General features: G+C 41.5%; 1 protein-coding gene and 1 long non-coding RNA gene across 3 annotated transcripts in view; one reads left to right on the top strand and one right to left on the bottom strand.

The window, feature by feature from the left end:
• Positions 1–8,280, top strand: part of PCSK1 (proprotein convertase subtilisin/kexin type 1) — a 45,349-nt gene extending 37,069 nt beyond the window's left edge. The window contains exons 11-14 of the mRNA XM_061424452.1: positions 216–373; positions 1,679–1,812; positions 3,584–3,745; positions 6,054–8,280. Of these exons, the coding sequence (XP_061280436.1) occupies positions 216–373; positions 1,679–1,812; positions 3,584–3,745; positions 6,054–6,431 (832 nt within the window). The 3' untranslated portion in view covers positions 6,432–8,280. The remainder of the gene's footprint in view (positions 1–215; positions 374–1,678; positions 1,813–3,583; positions 3,746–6,053) is intronic.
• LOC133251693 (uncharacterized) overlaps positions 1–16,932 on the bottom strand; it is a 690,054-nt gene that overhangs the window by 232,798 nt on the left and 440,324 nt on the right. The gene's annotated exons all lie outside the window — the stretch shown is intronic.

Below are 16,932 nucleotides of genomic sequence, written 5' to 3'. Positions count from 1 at the left end.
AGGCTCCTCTGTCCTTGGATTTTCCAGGCAAGATTACTGGAATGGCTTGCCATTTCCTCCTCCAGAGATTTACCGGTCTGTCTTCATGGGGTTCTACTCATAACAGAGATAACACGCCTAGCCGAGTATCTACTTAAGAGTGCCGTGTACACATTTCCATAAAATGTAAGGAAGAGATGCAACTTTGTTCACTGATGATTCTGTAATGTATTTAGAGCCCTGAAAGCTAATGGAGAAGTCATCATAGAAATTCCAACAAGAGCTTGTGAAGGTCAAGAAAATGCTATCAAGTCACTGGAACATGTGCAATTTGAAGCAACAATTGAATATTCCCGCAGAGGAGACCTTCATGTCACCCTCACTTCGGCCGCTGGTAAGTTTAAAAAAAAAAAATTCAATTTATTCTAAACTATGTGTTTAAATTTTTAAGCATAAATTAAATGACTTCAAATCGATGATTGATTTTTGCTTATATATAGGCCTAAGTCTTTCAATAGATACTTTCAGGACTTAAAAAATATGCTTTTTTTTTTGGCATCAGAACTCTATCTACCCTGTTTATTTCAACTGATCCTTAGATAAGCGAAGAATGACATTTACTCAGATAATACCAATTAATAAACCCTCTGAGTTATGCATTTTGAAACTGTTCATTTTCCCACGTCACTGATCCATATCATTCATTTCTCTCATTAGTGAAAGTCTAATAATTAAACTGACAGATACATCAGACACATCCAAGGAATTAATTAAAAAACTGAGAATTCTGATCTATGAGAGTTAGGAAGATTAAAGAAATTTTCCACAATTACATGATTAAGGGTATATGATATGATATATTGATATTTGTCCTTTCCTGTAAAGTTACTAAATCAAACAAGATCATGGGTGGTAGTTTGTGAAATATAAGCTACAATCCAACTAGGAGAAGCTGTCCCAATCCTTTTTTATACTTTAATAAGATTCAAGTGACTAAATTCAATTCCTATAAGTGATGTATGAAAAAGATGAGCTATCTCTATAACATCCTTCTAGAATATGAACTTACTAGAGGTTTGGAGCTGGCTTTGTTAATTTTGGAAATGTGCTTTCTTAATATCTGGGAACTGGCCCCAAATACTGGTAGAATGCTTTTTTACTGACATTTTCTCTTGAAAATATTATTTACTGATCTATAGAGAACTTGGATGTGAACATTTACAGTAACTCTTACTAGGAATTTTTATATCAAAAGATATTAGTAAATTATACATGGTTTTATTATGTCTATGCTATATTATAGACCCAGGAATTATTAAATTTTAAAATTTTTCTCTTAAATTTCAAAATGATAGTTCCATTAATATGTATGTTAGGTCTCTGATCCTCTTCTTCAATGTAGTTCATAAGCATAGTTCTCTGAGTTCTCCTTATTCAAATAAACCTTATTCAATATATCCAGCCATTATGTATTTTTCTAGGATATTTACTGAGAACTTATTATATGCCAGGCAATGCACTACGTACTGGGAATAAACCTTTTTTTCCCTTGGGCATGTTGCCATCCTGGCATTATATTCAAAGGGAAATTAAGGCTTATGTCTCTCCGCTTTCTTTTTCAGTTATCAAACGCTGGAGTGCGTCCTGCTATCGGTTCTGTCAGGACACACATTAACTTGTGTTTCTTGCATGAAAACAGGAACCAGCACCGTACTGTTGGCTGAAAGAGAGCGGGACACCTCTCCCAATGGCTTTAAGAACTGGGACTTCATGTCTGTTCACACGTGGGGAGAGAACCCCATAGGCACTTGGACTTTGCGAATTGCAGACATGGTAAGTATGAATGAAAGGCTACTGACCCACAAGCTCACTTTTAAACACTCAGAAGCACTTTTAAAGTTAGCCCATCAGTAAGGACCCAAAGGAACTTTGATCACTCCTTAGAGAGGCCAAGGAGAAGGTATATATGTTTTAAGCTCTGCCCACTTGGCTAAAAAAATAATAATTAAAAAAAAAAATTAGGCACCAGCCATGTAAGAAGGAAGAAAAAACATTTTGATACACGTCGTGACAGACTGTGGGACAAATGTTTCCATGTCAGAACACAGCCAGCCACGTGAGCTACTCAGACACCAGAATCAGCTGTATTTACAAGCATGGCTGTAAATGCTACACCAGCTTTACTATGACACTCTGCTGGGGTCAAGGTTCCCCAGGTGATGCTAGTGGTAAAGAATCTGCCTATCAATGCAGGAGATGCAAGAGATGGGGGTTCCTTTCCTGGGTCAGGAGGATCCCCTGGAGTAGGAAGTGGCAACCCACTCCAGTATTCTTGCCTGGAAAATTTCATGGACAGAGGAGCCTGGGAAGCTACAGGTCATGAGGTTGCAAAGAGGTTGCAAAGAGTTATGACTGAGCGACTAACATCTGCTGGGGTCATATAAAGAAACTCTTAACAATATTACCACAGTGGTTATTTAGAAGTAGTTTACTTGTTAGACAAGATATTTTATTTAATATGATTTTTTTGTTTTATTTCAGTTATGAAACAAGCAAAAGTATTTCTCAGTTTTCTTTGTTTGCTAACACTCTGATATTCTTCTATAATTGTGACACAGTCCCTAAATATAGTGTCGGAGCAAAATTCAAATTCAGTTGAGTCATTTATTTTTATATCATTTCTCCAGCATTTTCTATAGGTGAGCATATAAATGAATGGTGTTTCGGGTTCAAGTTCTCCAGAGCTAGCAGTGTTATAAGTATCAGTAGCACCAGATTTAATGTCTAGATAACTTTTCAAAAATAAATGATTTTAAATCCTTGAAGATGTCAATTAAATTAATAGAAATTCTACAGTCATTGTTACTTTTTTCTCCAAGAATAGCTTTTCACCTAAAGACTGTTAAAATTGTGATTTAGCCATGGAAGTGGTAAAAATTTCTGCTCTCATACGGGGCAGAAGAAAACGTTTTTAGTTGATGGTTCTGTTCCTGAAGTTGGCCTCCATTCTTTAACTCAATGTCACCACAAGGAAACTAAGAAAATCTGTTAACGAAGGTGGGACTGTTTTATATCAAGTTTGCAAAATCTGACTACAGTTTTAGAGTTTGTTTGTTTTTTTTTTTTAGATATTTTAGATTTTAGCACATTATTTTTAACATAATTGTCGAGCCCGTAAAAATTATTATTCCCACAAATATACAGTTCTTAAGGACTGCTCAGTGTTGAAGGCTATTTATAATACTCCAGACTTTCATTCCAATGGAATGTTTCTACAAGTTGATAATTGGTAAATATAATTCCCATTATATAAGGTACTGTCAACTTTTCAAGAACACACCCAATATAGAAAAGAAGGTTCACACAGAGAGTTCTCCTTTATAAATTAAAAACAACCAGTTTGTAAATCTCTGAACCTGTCAACTACTCGTTTTCATCGCAAGAGTGAGTCTAGTGGTTTATGTCTTTGTACACAGAGCTCTACACACGGAATGCACAGAATTTGAAAGTTAGGTTTTCACTATAAAATCTCTCAGCTATCTTGAAGCCGTGTGTTTTATACTGCTCAGAACACACACTAACATTATGTATGCTTATTCGTTAGTCTGGAAGAATGCAAAACGAAGGAAGAATTGTGACCTGGAAGCTGATCCTGCACGGGACCTCTTCCCAGCCAGAGCACATGAAACAGCCCCGGGTGTACACATCTTACAACACCGTGCAGAACGACCGAAGAGGCGTGGAGAAGGTGGTGGACTCTGGGGAGGTCCGTGCAGCTCTGTTCTTCCTGGCATGCTCTTCTCTGAACTGGGCTTCCCAGGTGGCGCTAGTGGTAAAGGACCTGCCTGCCAACGCGGGAGACATAAGAGATGTGGGTTCAATCCCCCGGTCAGGAAGATCCCCTGGAGGAGGGCAGGGCAACCCACTCTAGGATTCTTGCCTGGAGAATCCCATGGACAGAGGAGCCTGGTGGGCTACGGTCCATAGGGTCACAAAGACCTGGACATGACTGAAGCGGCTTAGCATGCACGCGCAATCAACAATGTAGTGGGTGAGCCTGCGCCTTTTAGGCAGGAAGTGAGTTAAAAAATGGGTTGGGAGGAAAGGGAGTAGAAGTGAACTTTATTTTTGATAGAAAATTGTCTCACTTCTTCTTTTATCCAAAATTTAGAAATTAAAATGAATGAATTCAATATTATTCAATTCTTGAACATGAATTTTCTCCATTTAGAACAGTATCAAATTTTAAAGAAAGCTATCTTTTTGTAGGTTCACATATACCTAATGTTGGTATTGCACCTAGTTTTAAAGGATTTTCCACACTGTCTCATTTAACTTATAATGCTTATAACCTAAAAAGGATAGATCTCAGTATGTTCATTTTACAGAAAGAAGACCAAGGGTCAAGTGAGCAAATCATGCACGCTTCTCTTTACTAATTCCTTAACTGATGCTTCTTGGTAACTCCAAGGGGAGCTACAGAATCCAGGTTTTTCTCAGAAACTTGCTGAGGAAAGCTGAAGTCAGTCAGTTACATTCCCAGGTCTCAGCCAGAAGCCACTGGCTTCTCCCTTATCAGATGATGGGCAGAAAACACATTTTCTTTATCTGTGTGTCCCCCCAGGCCTCTGGCACTGTGCCTCAGATCGTAGCAGGTAGGTTATCAGAGTTTCCAGGACGACCTTCCCTGAACAGGCCTGGCTCTGTGACGGGTGTTTTGGAAGATACAAAGACATTCTTTATTCAAGAAAGGTATAAACTAGCTGTGTGAAGGCCTCAGCTCATATTCTAGCCCCATTTACATTCTGCAAAATAGCTTCCGCTGGGGCCCTATCACAGAGGCCTCCTCATCACAGTCCTGGAGGCAGGGGGCACCCTGCAGGAAATTTTCCTCCAAGATTCCCTAAGGGGTATTAACAGAGCCCTTTGATTGTTAAGGACTTCCCTGGTGGCTCAGATGGTAAAATGTCGGCCTACAATGCAGGCGACCTGGGTTCAATCCCTGGGTTAGGAAGATCTGGTGAAGGAAATGCCAACCCACTCCGGTACTCTTGCCTGGAAAATCCCATGGACGGAGGAGCCTGGTGGGCTATAGTCTATGGGATCACAAAGAGCTGGACACGACTGAGCAACTTCACTTTCACTTTTCTTTTGATTGTTAAAATAGTGAAATAGTTCCACAACAGGTGACCAAGAAACGCTTCTCTGATCTCTCCAGTGCCCCCCTTTCCTAGACCACTGCCCAAGGCTCTTCCCAGACCCTTTCTGACAATTCAACAGCTGAAAGGGCAGCTCCTAACAGAGCAAGAGGCCTCCAGAGAGCTGCCACACAACAGCATTACTGGTGCCTCTGCAGGAGTTCCTGCCTGTCTTAGCAGCAGCTCCTTCCCAAAACATGGATGGGAGGAAAGGGATTGCCACACTGTTGATTTTCCATATGATAAGGCCATACTATCTTTTACAATTAACTTTTCCATCCAGAACTTAAGACTTTAAAGTAAAATAAAATTTAAAAAAAATAAAAAAAATTATATATATGATAAAAAAAAAAGACATTAAAGTGAATGAATTCAGTGTTATTAAATAACATGCATTCTACTATAGCAGGCCGAAAAGCAAAGGAAACCAACAGGTACGCGCACTCACCTACATCATCCCATTCAGACTTCAAAACCCACAAGAAACGGAGGACTTCTTCCTGCCATATGACAGGGGAAGTTCAGGGAGAACTTCCTCTGAACTTCCCCACTTAAAAAGGTGCCAAAGCCCCTAGAGAAGGGCAAGGCTACTCATTCCAGTATGCTGGCCTGGAGAATTCCATAGACTGGATAGTCCATGGGGTCACAAAGAGTCAGACATGACTGAGTGACTCTTATTTCACTTCGCTTCAAAGATGAATTAGTGAATGGGAAAATGCAGACTGAAACCCCAGTTAGTATGAGTCCAAGCTTTGCACTCTCTCTGCTCCCCAGACAGCCTCGTGAGGGACAGGCAGTGGGTGTGTGTTGTAGCTGCCTTGCTGGCTCCTAAATAACGAGCTTTCTCCCCTTGGCCGGTGGCTTTCTGTGTTTCAGGAGCAGCCTACACAAGAGGGCCTGGATGAGAACGCTCAGGCATCCCAAAGCCCCAGCGGCAGTGGAGTCGGGGGCAGAAGGGATGAGCTGGCAGAGGGCGCCCCTTCTGAGGCCATGCTGAGACTCCTGCAGAGCGCTTTCAGCAAAAACTCACCCTCAAAGCAATCACCAAAGAAGCCCCCAAGTGCGAAGCCCAACATCCCTTATGAAAACTTCTATGAAGCCCTGGAAAGGCTGAACAAACCCTCCCAGCTTAAAGACTCTGAGGACAGTCTGTATAACGACTATGTCGATGGCTTCTACAACACGAAACCTTACAAGCACAGGGACGACCGGCTGCTCCAAGCTCTGGTGGACCTTCTGAGGGAGGAAAACTAAAATGCGTGCTGGTCCGAAGCTGGAGATAGTCACGCTTCTTCCTTCCCCCTTAGATTCTGCCTGTGTCTGAAGTGGGTGTTTTGTCATTGATTCTTCTGCTTCTAATATCCTTTGTGGTACTTTTTCTTTTTCTCCCTAAACTGGATATTTGAAAGCTAGGAGCTCAAGCAGTAAATCCAACTTCCTGAATTGATTGCACAAAGCACGTCTTCCCTGCTTGCACAAGTCAAATGTTTTGTTCTTTCTGGGGCCACAGTTCACACCTGGTCCTCATACCACACGAGAACGCCTACTCGGGCCTCCCATTTCATGTCTCAAAATAAAAGGTACACAGGGCAACAGATTACTTTGAAAAAGCAACCTGCAAAAAAAAATGAGAGGAAGGAAGACAGTTTCTAATAGCTTGTCCCCTGTCTTTGCCATACGATTCTTCAAATTTTGATGCCAAAGAAGGGCTTGGAAAGTCTCTAATGAAGGAGCTCTTAATTAGATTCATATCCCAGGCTTTTCTGCTCCAAAGTGCTGCTCATTCAGGAAGAGGCCGTTAGGTCACGTTGGGGAAAGGCTGGATTATTCAGATCCGGAAACAGCCCTCAAACCCTGCACTGGCTGGTGTGAGCAGTTTCAGAATATTCTTTGCTTGGTGTACCATGGAGAGGCCTCCATGGATCTGAAGGTGACTGCGACTCAGGCTGTGAGTGCTGGCCTTCCTCTCTTCCCCCTCACATTCTCCTTTCTCAGCCACAGACTAAATACTGAGAGAGCTATTGATACCACTTTCTTAGAACAAGCTTGTATTAGGGACTTGGCCAATTCCTAGTCATAATTTTTGTTTTAAATGGTCATAACAGGAAATCACCACTCATAACATGGAAAAGCAATGTAATAAGAGGAACATGTTCATCATAGGGAGAGCCAATGGAAGGTTTTGTTGTGTTTTAAACTACATTCATTAGAGCAGGTTTTTCTGGATCTTCGAGTTTATGTTCTTTGACACCGAAGGCGCTTCTCCAGTCTTATGGATGATAGTCTCCAAATTCTCAAATTGTTTCCAAGCTTCAACTCAGAGGACATAGGCTGGCCGCCCACAGGCAGCATCTGACCCTCAGCTAGATTTTATTTGGCATGTTAAATGTTTTAAAAATGGGACTGATTATTGGAACTGTAAGATTTCACATAAAACCTGACTGTCAGATGCATCTTCCCTTGCAGCAGCAGCTGACCGGAGCTGAGTAGCAGCTGCCGAGCAGTTACAGACTTGGACACACGTCCCATGGTACCCTCTCCACCCATGCTGCTTATCACGGCCGCCTGACCGGCACGCGTTCATTAGGCATTTGATTTTGCCTATTCCTGCACTAAACGAACATGCACAGTGTAAAGGCATTAGGGAAAAAATATCCCCAACTTCTTTCAGGTAGGAGCTGTATGATAATCAATAATTACAAGAATTTGTCATGATCTAATTTATTGGCCAAAAAAGAAAAGGTATTTTAGACCCTTGAAAATACCCCTGAAATCTTGTTTTACTTACGTGTTTTATCTCACCTCACCCAGATGCTCACATATTCTAATTCATGAATTGGCCGAGGCCCTAGTTTCTCGCTCTCACAAAGGCTCCAGTCACTGACAGTACTGGCATTCTCCCACTCAGTCGGCTGTTTGCGATCCTTCCATGAAGTCTGAACTTCATTAGGCTGCTGGACCAGGAAGAGAATGCCACTGAACTAGATCAGGGGAACCCTAGGGTCTGTCACTTGCTTTAAAGTGAATTTGGTAAGACAGACTTTCACCCCCGATTGTGCAGAATGAGGGTATTTCTAGAGCAATACGCACGATGTATTGAGGATGTCCCCCTGAAGGAATGGCAGTATCTCTCTATCATGGAGGTATCACATGTTGTATGATTCACAGTGTTAAATAGAATTTTGGAAAATTGCAGCACATCAAAAAGTATTACATAAAGCTGAAAAGTACCAGAGAGTTACCATGAAAAAAAAAATAACTAAGTTTTCAATGAGTTAAAAATAAATCAATGAAAAAATAAAGCTAAGGCCCAGAGAGGCCAATAAAAAATAACAGATGAAAACACCTCCTGACCCCATTCCCAAACTAGTGCTAATTTGTATGAAGCTTTCTTTTTCATCCTTCTAACAGTATCTTTTTCTGGTTAAAACCCCAACCAACCATTGGACCATAGCCAAAGGTTCAATCAAGAGAAGCTTTAATAGTTAAATAAAGTCATGTTTGAATGTTTCCAACATGGAACATATTGTTCAGACTTGAAATATTTTTGTCAGTCTTTCTTAGTACCTGTGTGGATTTTTGTGAAAATGTAAAAAGAAGAAACTTATATAATATTTCCCTCAGAATTTTAAACTATATTTTCTTTACAGGTATTTGTAATGCTTTACCAAATGCTTTTATCAAACAGAATTTTAAAAGGCATAATAAATTATATTAAAAACCAAAATTTTCCTGAGAGTAAAAACATTTCATCCAATAAAATATTTTTGAAAGGCATGTTCCTCTGTCAGTGAGAAAAAAAAAAGTGTAATATGTATATGTTGTGGTATTAAAAGTGGCATTTGTCTCATAACCTAATATAATGTGTAGCTGAGTTTAACATGTGTGATCTTAGCATTTTTAAAGGAACTCCCACATTATACGCTTGATGTATTAACCAGAATATGTACAATATGCTTATAAATCTGAAGAATAAATGGTTCCTCACTAAGGCAAAAAGAAAAAAGAAGCTTATGTTTCCAACAAAAACAGGATCTCCTTCTCTTATTATATTTCCTAAATGAACTGTAAAAACTAAAAGGCGAAGGTTTCCATTAAGTTCACTGGGCTTTCTTAAAGGCAATTTAAGAATCTACTTTAACAGGTATATTTCTCCTTGCTTTAGAGGCCAGTCTTCCGCTTTTTTTTTTTTTTTGACAACACACAAAGTTGTGTGACAGCATTAACTGAAGTGCTGAGGAAAAAAATAATAACTACAGGGACAGCATGTGAGAGCAGTCATTTGCAACAGTTTACTAATTGTGACTTTGTTTACCAGCTGGATTACAGCAACTCAGCATTAAATTCTTCTCAGGGGCCCCTTGTCAGAAGCCCACTAGTTTCTAATTCTGATCTCCTATTCTCAGCCCATTTTCTCTCCTGCTCCAAACCCTTATTCCGGATTTTGCACCCACCATTTCAGAATCTGACGCCTTCCTACGCAGAGGTTGGTTCCCCCCCAGACTGCATTCCCCCTTCCTAAGTCATAAATACTCAGTAAAACCAAAATGATTTCTCAAGAATTCCAGAAGGACTATTCAACTTGTTTTTGTTCTCCACATCTAGCCATTTTCAAAGTCTTCCCACCAGGCGGATTAAAGATAGTTTGATTTCTTTGAAATGTCCACTTAGTAAGTCCTGGATTAACCATGCACAGGCTGCAAGTAAAAACACAAATACACACACATGTCTCAAGGACAGACAATTCCTAAATATAAATTTAAACCCAGAAGAAGGAAGCGCATTTCCTAACTGCCTGATAATTTTGCAAGGCTATAACACTAATACACATGATGGTGATTATTATTCACGCTTCTCTCTCTGCCCTGGTGGACAGTGTACCTTCGTGGCCTATGGATGCTAAGCTTGATCTGCTTTGGTCAGTGAAATACTAGCAGACAGAAGGCAATCAAGGATCTTAAATCTGTTTGGCTTGTATCTTGCTTTTCAGTGCATCAGTGCTATGAGAAGAGCATGTTTCTGGGAGCTACAGCCCCTTCAGCCTGTTTCCAGAACAAATGTATACAAGGCAGACTCACATTCTGGAGCTAAATCCAGGCAACTCACAGTCTGAAGCAGAGCTGTCCAGATGAGTGCAGCCTAAATAAACTGAACTTGTCACCTTGACAACAGTCTTTGAGTAGTTGGTTACACAGCCTTACTGTATCACAAAATAATGAAAGAAAAAGTTCCACATGTTCATTCCACTACCGATACCCTTTCAAACTGTGCCTTTCTGAGCCTGCTGCTGCTGCTGAGTCGCTTCAGTCGTGTCCGACTCTGTGCGACCCCATAGACGGCAGCCCACCAGGCTCCCCTGTCCCTGGGATTCTCCAGGCAAGAACACTGGAGTGGGTTGCTGTTTCCTTCTCCAACGCATGAAAATGAAAAGTGAAAGTGAAGTCGCTCAGTCGTGTCTGACTCTTCGCGACCCCCTGGACTGCAGCTCACCAGGCTCCTCCGTCCATGGGATTTTTCCAGGCAAGAGTACTGGAGTGGGGTGCCATTACCTTCTCCATTCCTGAGCCTAGAGTACAAAAAAGAGCCAGTATTAAGCCATAAACTTCTTAATACTGATCCCAAGGATAAACAAAGACCCTACCCAAGCTCTGAAATTTTCATCTTTAAAGATCTTAGTTCAGCTCCTCCTAAAAGCAGAGCCTCAGACAATGAATGACTGGGTTCAGGTAGTTTATTTAGGAGGTAAACAAAAGCAGAGAGAAAAACTGACTCTCACAAACCTGCAAGGAGTAACACAATGGAGCCACACTGATCATCAGCACAAGACTTCCCAAAGACTAGAATGGATGTTTCAGCTGACAATGGCTTCAGAAGAAGGTAGCTCAGAGCAGACATCTATGCTCCCCTCTCTCCCTCATCCAAAACTGTCACAGTCCACTGGCCTCTCTCAGAAGCTAGATGAAACCCCAGAGTAAGGGAAGAAAACATGATTGGCTGAGATCAAGTTCATACCACTAATTAGAAAAGCAACTTTTAACAGAAATCAAGTTCTGTCACAAAATAATGAAGAAGCTTTGGCTCACTTCGGTTTTAGCCTGCAATTTGTACATTTGTATAATTTGTATTGCTTGTATATTGCTGCTGCTGCTGCCAAGTCACTTCAGTCGTGGCTGACTCTGTGCGACCCCATAGACGGCAGCCCACCAGGCTCCCCGTCCCTGGGATTCTCTAGGCAAGAACACTGGAGTGGGTTGCCATTTCCTTCTCCAATGCAGGAAAGTGAAAACTTAAAATGAAGCCACTCAGTCATGTCTGACTCTTCGCAATCCCATGGACTGCAGCCTACCAGGCTCCTCTGTCCATGGGATTTTGCAGGTAAGAGTACTGGAGTGGGTCGCCATTGCCTTCTCCTAAGTGAGCACTATTCTTGCCTTCCTAGGGACTCTGATGGTAAAGAATCGGTCTGCAATGCAGGATACCTGGGTTTGATCCCTGGATCAGGAAGATCCCCTGGAGCAGGAAATGGCAATCCACTCCAGTATTCCTGCCTGGGAAATCCCATGGACAGAGGAGCCTGGCGGTCTACAGTCCATGGGATCACAAAGAGTCAGATGCAACTGAGTGACTAACACACGCAACCTTATCATCAGTGCATGAAAAAGAGGTGACTATGGCCATTATGTGTCCACCATTCCCAGGGCATGTGCAAAGGAGGCAAAAATCACTTCCTGGTTTCTAAAACCGGCCTCCATTGTATTCCAAACAGTTTGCCCGGAACTCCACAAAGCACTTTCACTCTCATCCACAGCCACACACCCTCTACCTCCATAGAGCCCATGTTGTAGGTATCTTCATTGAACATTTACCTACCTGGGGAAGGGCCCACAGGCTCAAAAAGGGTTCTTGTTCATAGGAGAAGGTAGGGGGAAACAATCTCAGATCTGTTCCTCCAAGGCTATTGTGACTGTTTTCTTCTACCGTTAGCTCTATCACTGTCTCTTGCAGCCCCAGCATCAGATGACTTATCTGTTTTGATCATCAATCTAGATGATGTTTTGATGTGAGGAGAGTAGCCTCTATGTCTGGTTCTGCCTTATATCCTTGACACTTACTTCTTGCATCATTATTCAGTTCAGTTCAGTTGCTCAGTCTTGTCCAACTCTGTGACCCCATGAATTGCAGCACACCAGGCCTCCCTGTCCATCACCAACTCCCGGAGTTCACTCAGACTCACGTCCATCGAGTCAGTGATGCCATCCAGCCATCTCATCCTCTGTCATCCCCTTCTCCTCCTGCCCCCAATCCCTCCCAGCATCAGAGTCTTTTCCAATGAGTCAACTCTTTGCATGAGGTGGCCAAAGTACTGGAGTTTCAGCTTTAGCATCATGCCTTCCAAAGAACATCCAGGGCTGATCTCCTTTAGAATGGACTGCTTGGATCTCCTTGCAGTCCAAGGGACTCTCAAGAGTCTTCTCCAACACCACAGTTCAAAAGCATCAATTCTTCGGTGCTCAGCTTTCTTCACAGTCCAAGTCTCACATCCATACATGACCACAGGAAAAACCATAGCCTTGACTAGACGGACCTTTGTTGGCAAAGTAATGTCTCTGCTTTTGAATATACTATCTAGGTTGGTCATATCTTTCCTTCCAAGGAGTCAGCATCTTTTAATTTCATGGCTGCATTCACCATCTGCAGTGATTTTGGAGCCCAGAAAAATAAAGTCTGACACTGTTTCCACTGTTTCCCCATCTATTTCCCATGAAGTGATGGGACCGGATGCCATGATCTTCGTTTTCTGAATGTTGAGCTTTAAGCCAACTTTTTCACTCTCCTCTTTCATTTTCATCAAGAGGCTTTTAAAAAGGGCAAAAAAAAAAAAAAAAGTCTGAAAATGCAACAGCAACACAAAGTGGCTAACGGTGTAGGCTCTTCCATCAGCCGCAAGTGAATGTGAATTCTGACTCTACCGTATTCCAGCTGTGTGCCCTTGAGAAGGTTACTTCACCTTTCTGAGTTCTGCTTCTTCATTTATGACAATGAAGTCTACCGCTCATAAGATTAAATAAGATAATGCAGGTAAATTATTTAGTATGGTTCCTATGCCTAATAAATTTTCAATAAATGTTAGTTTTTATTATTAGTGAAACTACTGCTCGTATTATTATTGTGGTGCTGTGAAAAGAGAGTCAAGTAGATGTGAATTTGTAGTTCTTGTCTACAAATTTAAGGAAGGAAAAAAAATTAGAATCGATAAAGAAGATGGAAATACCATAAATTATTGCTGGTCAAAGTGATGGTGCCTTGAGAATTGTCATTCCAGTGGGAAATTTCTCCTAGGGTCACATTGGAAACCATTTAATTGTAGCCAATGAAGACTGGACCACAATGAGAAGGGAGTGTCAAAGAACAGCTACTCAAAGCCAAGGAAAGCTAGAGGTGACAACTGAAGAGAAAGGAGATGAAGGAAAAAGGAAATCGTGGGCTAAATTTGTCTCATGGCCAATCATTTTTTGTGTGTGAAATGAGTTGGGAATTTTCAAATGCAAGCATTTTATAAAATATTGAGAAATGTTGATGTTAAAAACAACGAGTCCTTTATTGTATCAGCAGCACAGTGCATTGCTCAGCTGAAGGCACCCAAGAATTGCAAAAGAAATAGGAGATAAATAATACATGTCCCTATTTTTAGATTAGAGAATTGAGGCAGAGAGAGGTGCTGTGATTTGCTCAAGGTCACATAGATAACAAGCAGCAGAAATGAGGTTTTTAACCTGGCAGAAATTTCAGGCTATTGCCTTACATTAACAAGACAAAAAGAGGACATACATCTTAGAAAATATTTATAGCATGGGAATCAAATGGATACTGTGTGTCCTATACTATCAGTTCTTTTCTGCCATTAGAATGAATAGAAATAGCTTTTTATTAAGTGAACATTTACTGCATATTAAGCATATGGGTTCTATATTTTGTCAATAATGAGATAATTCATGAGAATGGAGGTATTATTTCTAATGCTTGCATTATGCTACCAGGGAAATGTTTTTACAGATACTGAAAATGAGATTCAGAGAGGTGAGGTCACTGGCCCAAGATCACAGAGCCAAGCCAGAATTTTAAAACTAGTCTATCTGACCCTGACTCTTCACTATGTCATCCTCTTTGACTTTTCAGTTGTAGCTCCAAATTTTTCAAACTGATACTTTAATAGACAATCTTACACTTCCAGGAACAACTAGATAGTTTTATGCTGCTTCTTTACTCAAAATTTCAAATCTCAATATATTGAAAAATGAGAGAGGCAGTTGTCCTTCTCAATAATCACTTTGACCTATTTTGAAATGAACCAAAGCCCTTTTCTTAAAGGACCAAGAGACCAACCCACTAGCTCAGGCATCCTTTGGATCAAGAATCAGCTCCACATAAATGTATGTGTAGTCCAGCCCAAGGGCTACCAAAACATATTGAAAACCAGGATGTCGCTAGGCTGGGCATAAACTCTAGGCGTTTTCTACTATGGTGGGCCATTTTATTTTTCTCCCCACTCCTTGCCCTTCCAGTCTTGATGTTAATGTATCTTTTTATCCCCCAAAGTATATTCTTAATCTGTGGTGTGTGTGTGTGGGTAGGTATCTTAAAAAGGGACTCCCTGGTCAAGTGCAGCAGTGAAAAAGTGAATGAACAGTGAGTTTTTTTTTATTCCTTTACTGTATAGGAGTTCTCAGAAGTCCTCTCAAAACAATGCTTTGGATCCTCACTCTTCCAGAGGGATATTCATTTCTCCAGACATAACCCCTGTTTTCTGGACCATCTTCCAGGATTAGTATTCTCTCAGCTCATGTGGGGAGACGTGATCTTCCAGCAAACCATCTCCAGTTAATACTTTCCCAGCATGATTCTGGGTTCTACCACAAGTAAGGCTTACAACCACCACATCCCTGATTATTTCTGAGCGTGTACAGCTCGTGCCTCCTCCTTGCCTCAGTACAAAATGCTGCAGCACACATTAGCTGACAGAAAACAGGTGCCAACCATTACCAACGAGGGGATGAGTCAGAGTCCACCCACAGTGATCCCAGGAAGAGCTGGAACTCATCTTCATGAGGGGCGACAACTGAGAAGAGAAAAGAAGGTACCCACCCAGTCACTCATGTCCATAATAGACAGACTGGTCATTGTCCCAGTTTGTTGAGTACCACTCAGTTTATCTCTGTTGTCCAAGCATACATTATTCTTTCAAAAGTATCTTGTTAAATAATTGTATTTTGCTACCGGAGCATGGGTGTGGATTGCCTTTTTGTCTCACAGATAACGTGCCTGCCTAAATTGTTTTCTACCCGCCACAGTCAGAGAGTCTTAAAATTGAAATGGATCATCTATTTTTCTATCCAACCTCCTACGCTTGAGAGAAATGCTGCAAAAGATTCTGGGGAAAGGGTTGTCCCTCAATAAAACGAGCTGCAGGAAAGGAAGCCCCTTCCCTTAATCATCTCGACCTCATTGAGTTCTGCATGCAAGGTCTGTGGACCTCCCTTTTTATAGAAAATCAATTTCTGGAGGAGCTTCCCAGTTCCATAAGCTTCAGGTCCCACAAAATAGGATTGGCCTCCTGCTCATCTACCTGATCTTATGTTACTGAGTCTATAAAGTCTATCCCATGGGTATAGCTTTCAAATCTACCCACTTTTCTCCACCTTCAGTTCATTATCCTGGTCTACATTGACATCTTTCAACAGCGTTCGCCTGTGAGTCCTTTCAGACTGTGATTTTTCTAAACTGTGTATCTTGTCACAACACACTTTTCTATAAATCCTACTGAAGTTAGGGGAAGACCAAAATGCTTAACCTGGTTCTGAAGTTCTGGATAACCTGGCCCTATCCTGTCTCTACAGCTTCATGCATCTTACTGCCTTTCTCACCCCTGGCCTTCTTCCTTTTACAGCAGTGTCCCAAGTCCTTGTTGGGTACCTACTATTCTGCCAGAAAGGTTCTCAATTTATTGTCTAGTTAATTATTTTCTATTTACCCTTCAGAGCTCAATTTAAAAACCCCTTCACTGGGATAGACTTTCTGACCACTCAATCAGATTAAGTTAGAATTTCTGATAAACACTCACATACAGAATTCATCACAAAGGCAAATCACATAATTAATTAACTAGTGGCTGTCCCCCTGGATGGGGTGTAAGTTTCACTAACATCTTTCATGTCAACTGATAGGTCCGCAAACATTAGTACAGTGTCCTATTCACAAACGTGAATACTCAGTAAATACTTAGGATATATTTTGTGGAACAGCTGGATTACCTGCAGGGTGATGACACTCTTTAGAAACTAGAAATTAAGGATCCCAATGCATACCTCTCAAGCACCATGATAGCCAGTGTTAGCATTGCCTTCCTAGAGACGCAGCATACCAACTCCAAGCTGAGTCAAGCTGAGGTGGTTTCAGTTCTGATTGTCACTTACTAGCTAGGTGACGGGAAAAGGCAATGGCACCCCACTCCAGTACTCTTGCCTGGAAAATCCTATGGACAGAGGAGCCTGGTAGGCTGCAGTCCGTGGGGTCACGAAGAGTCGGACACAACTGAGAGACTTCACTTTCACTTTTCACTTTCATGCACTGGAGAAGGAAATGGCAACCCACTCCAGTGTTCTTGCCTGGGGAATCCCAGGGACAGGGGAGCCTGGTGGGCTGCCATCTCTGGGGTCGCACAGAGTCAGACACGACTGAAGCGACTTAGCATCAGCAG

Source organism: Bos javanicus, chromosome 7 (genome assembly GCF_032452875.1).
Source record: "Bos javanicus breed banteng chromosome 7, ARS-OSU_banteng_1.0, whole genome shotgun sequence".
In the NCBI taxonomy this organism is placed as follows: Eukaryota; Metazoa; Chordata; class Mammalia; order Artiodactyla; family Bovidae; genus Bos; species Bos javanicus.
Note: the sequence above shows the minus strand (reverse complement) of the source record. Positions and strands in the feature narration are given on the sequence as shown.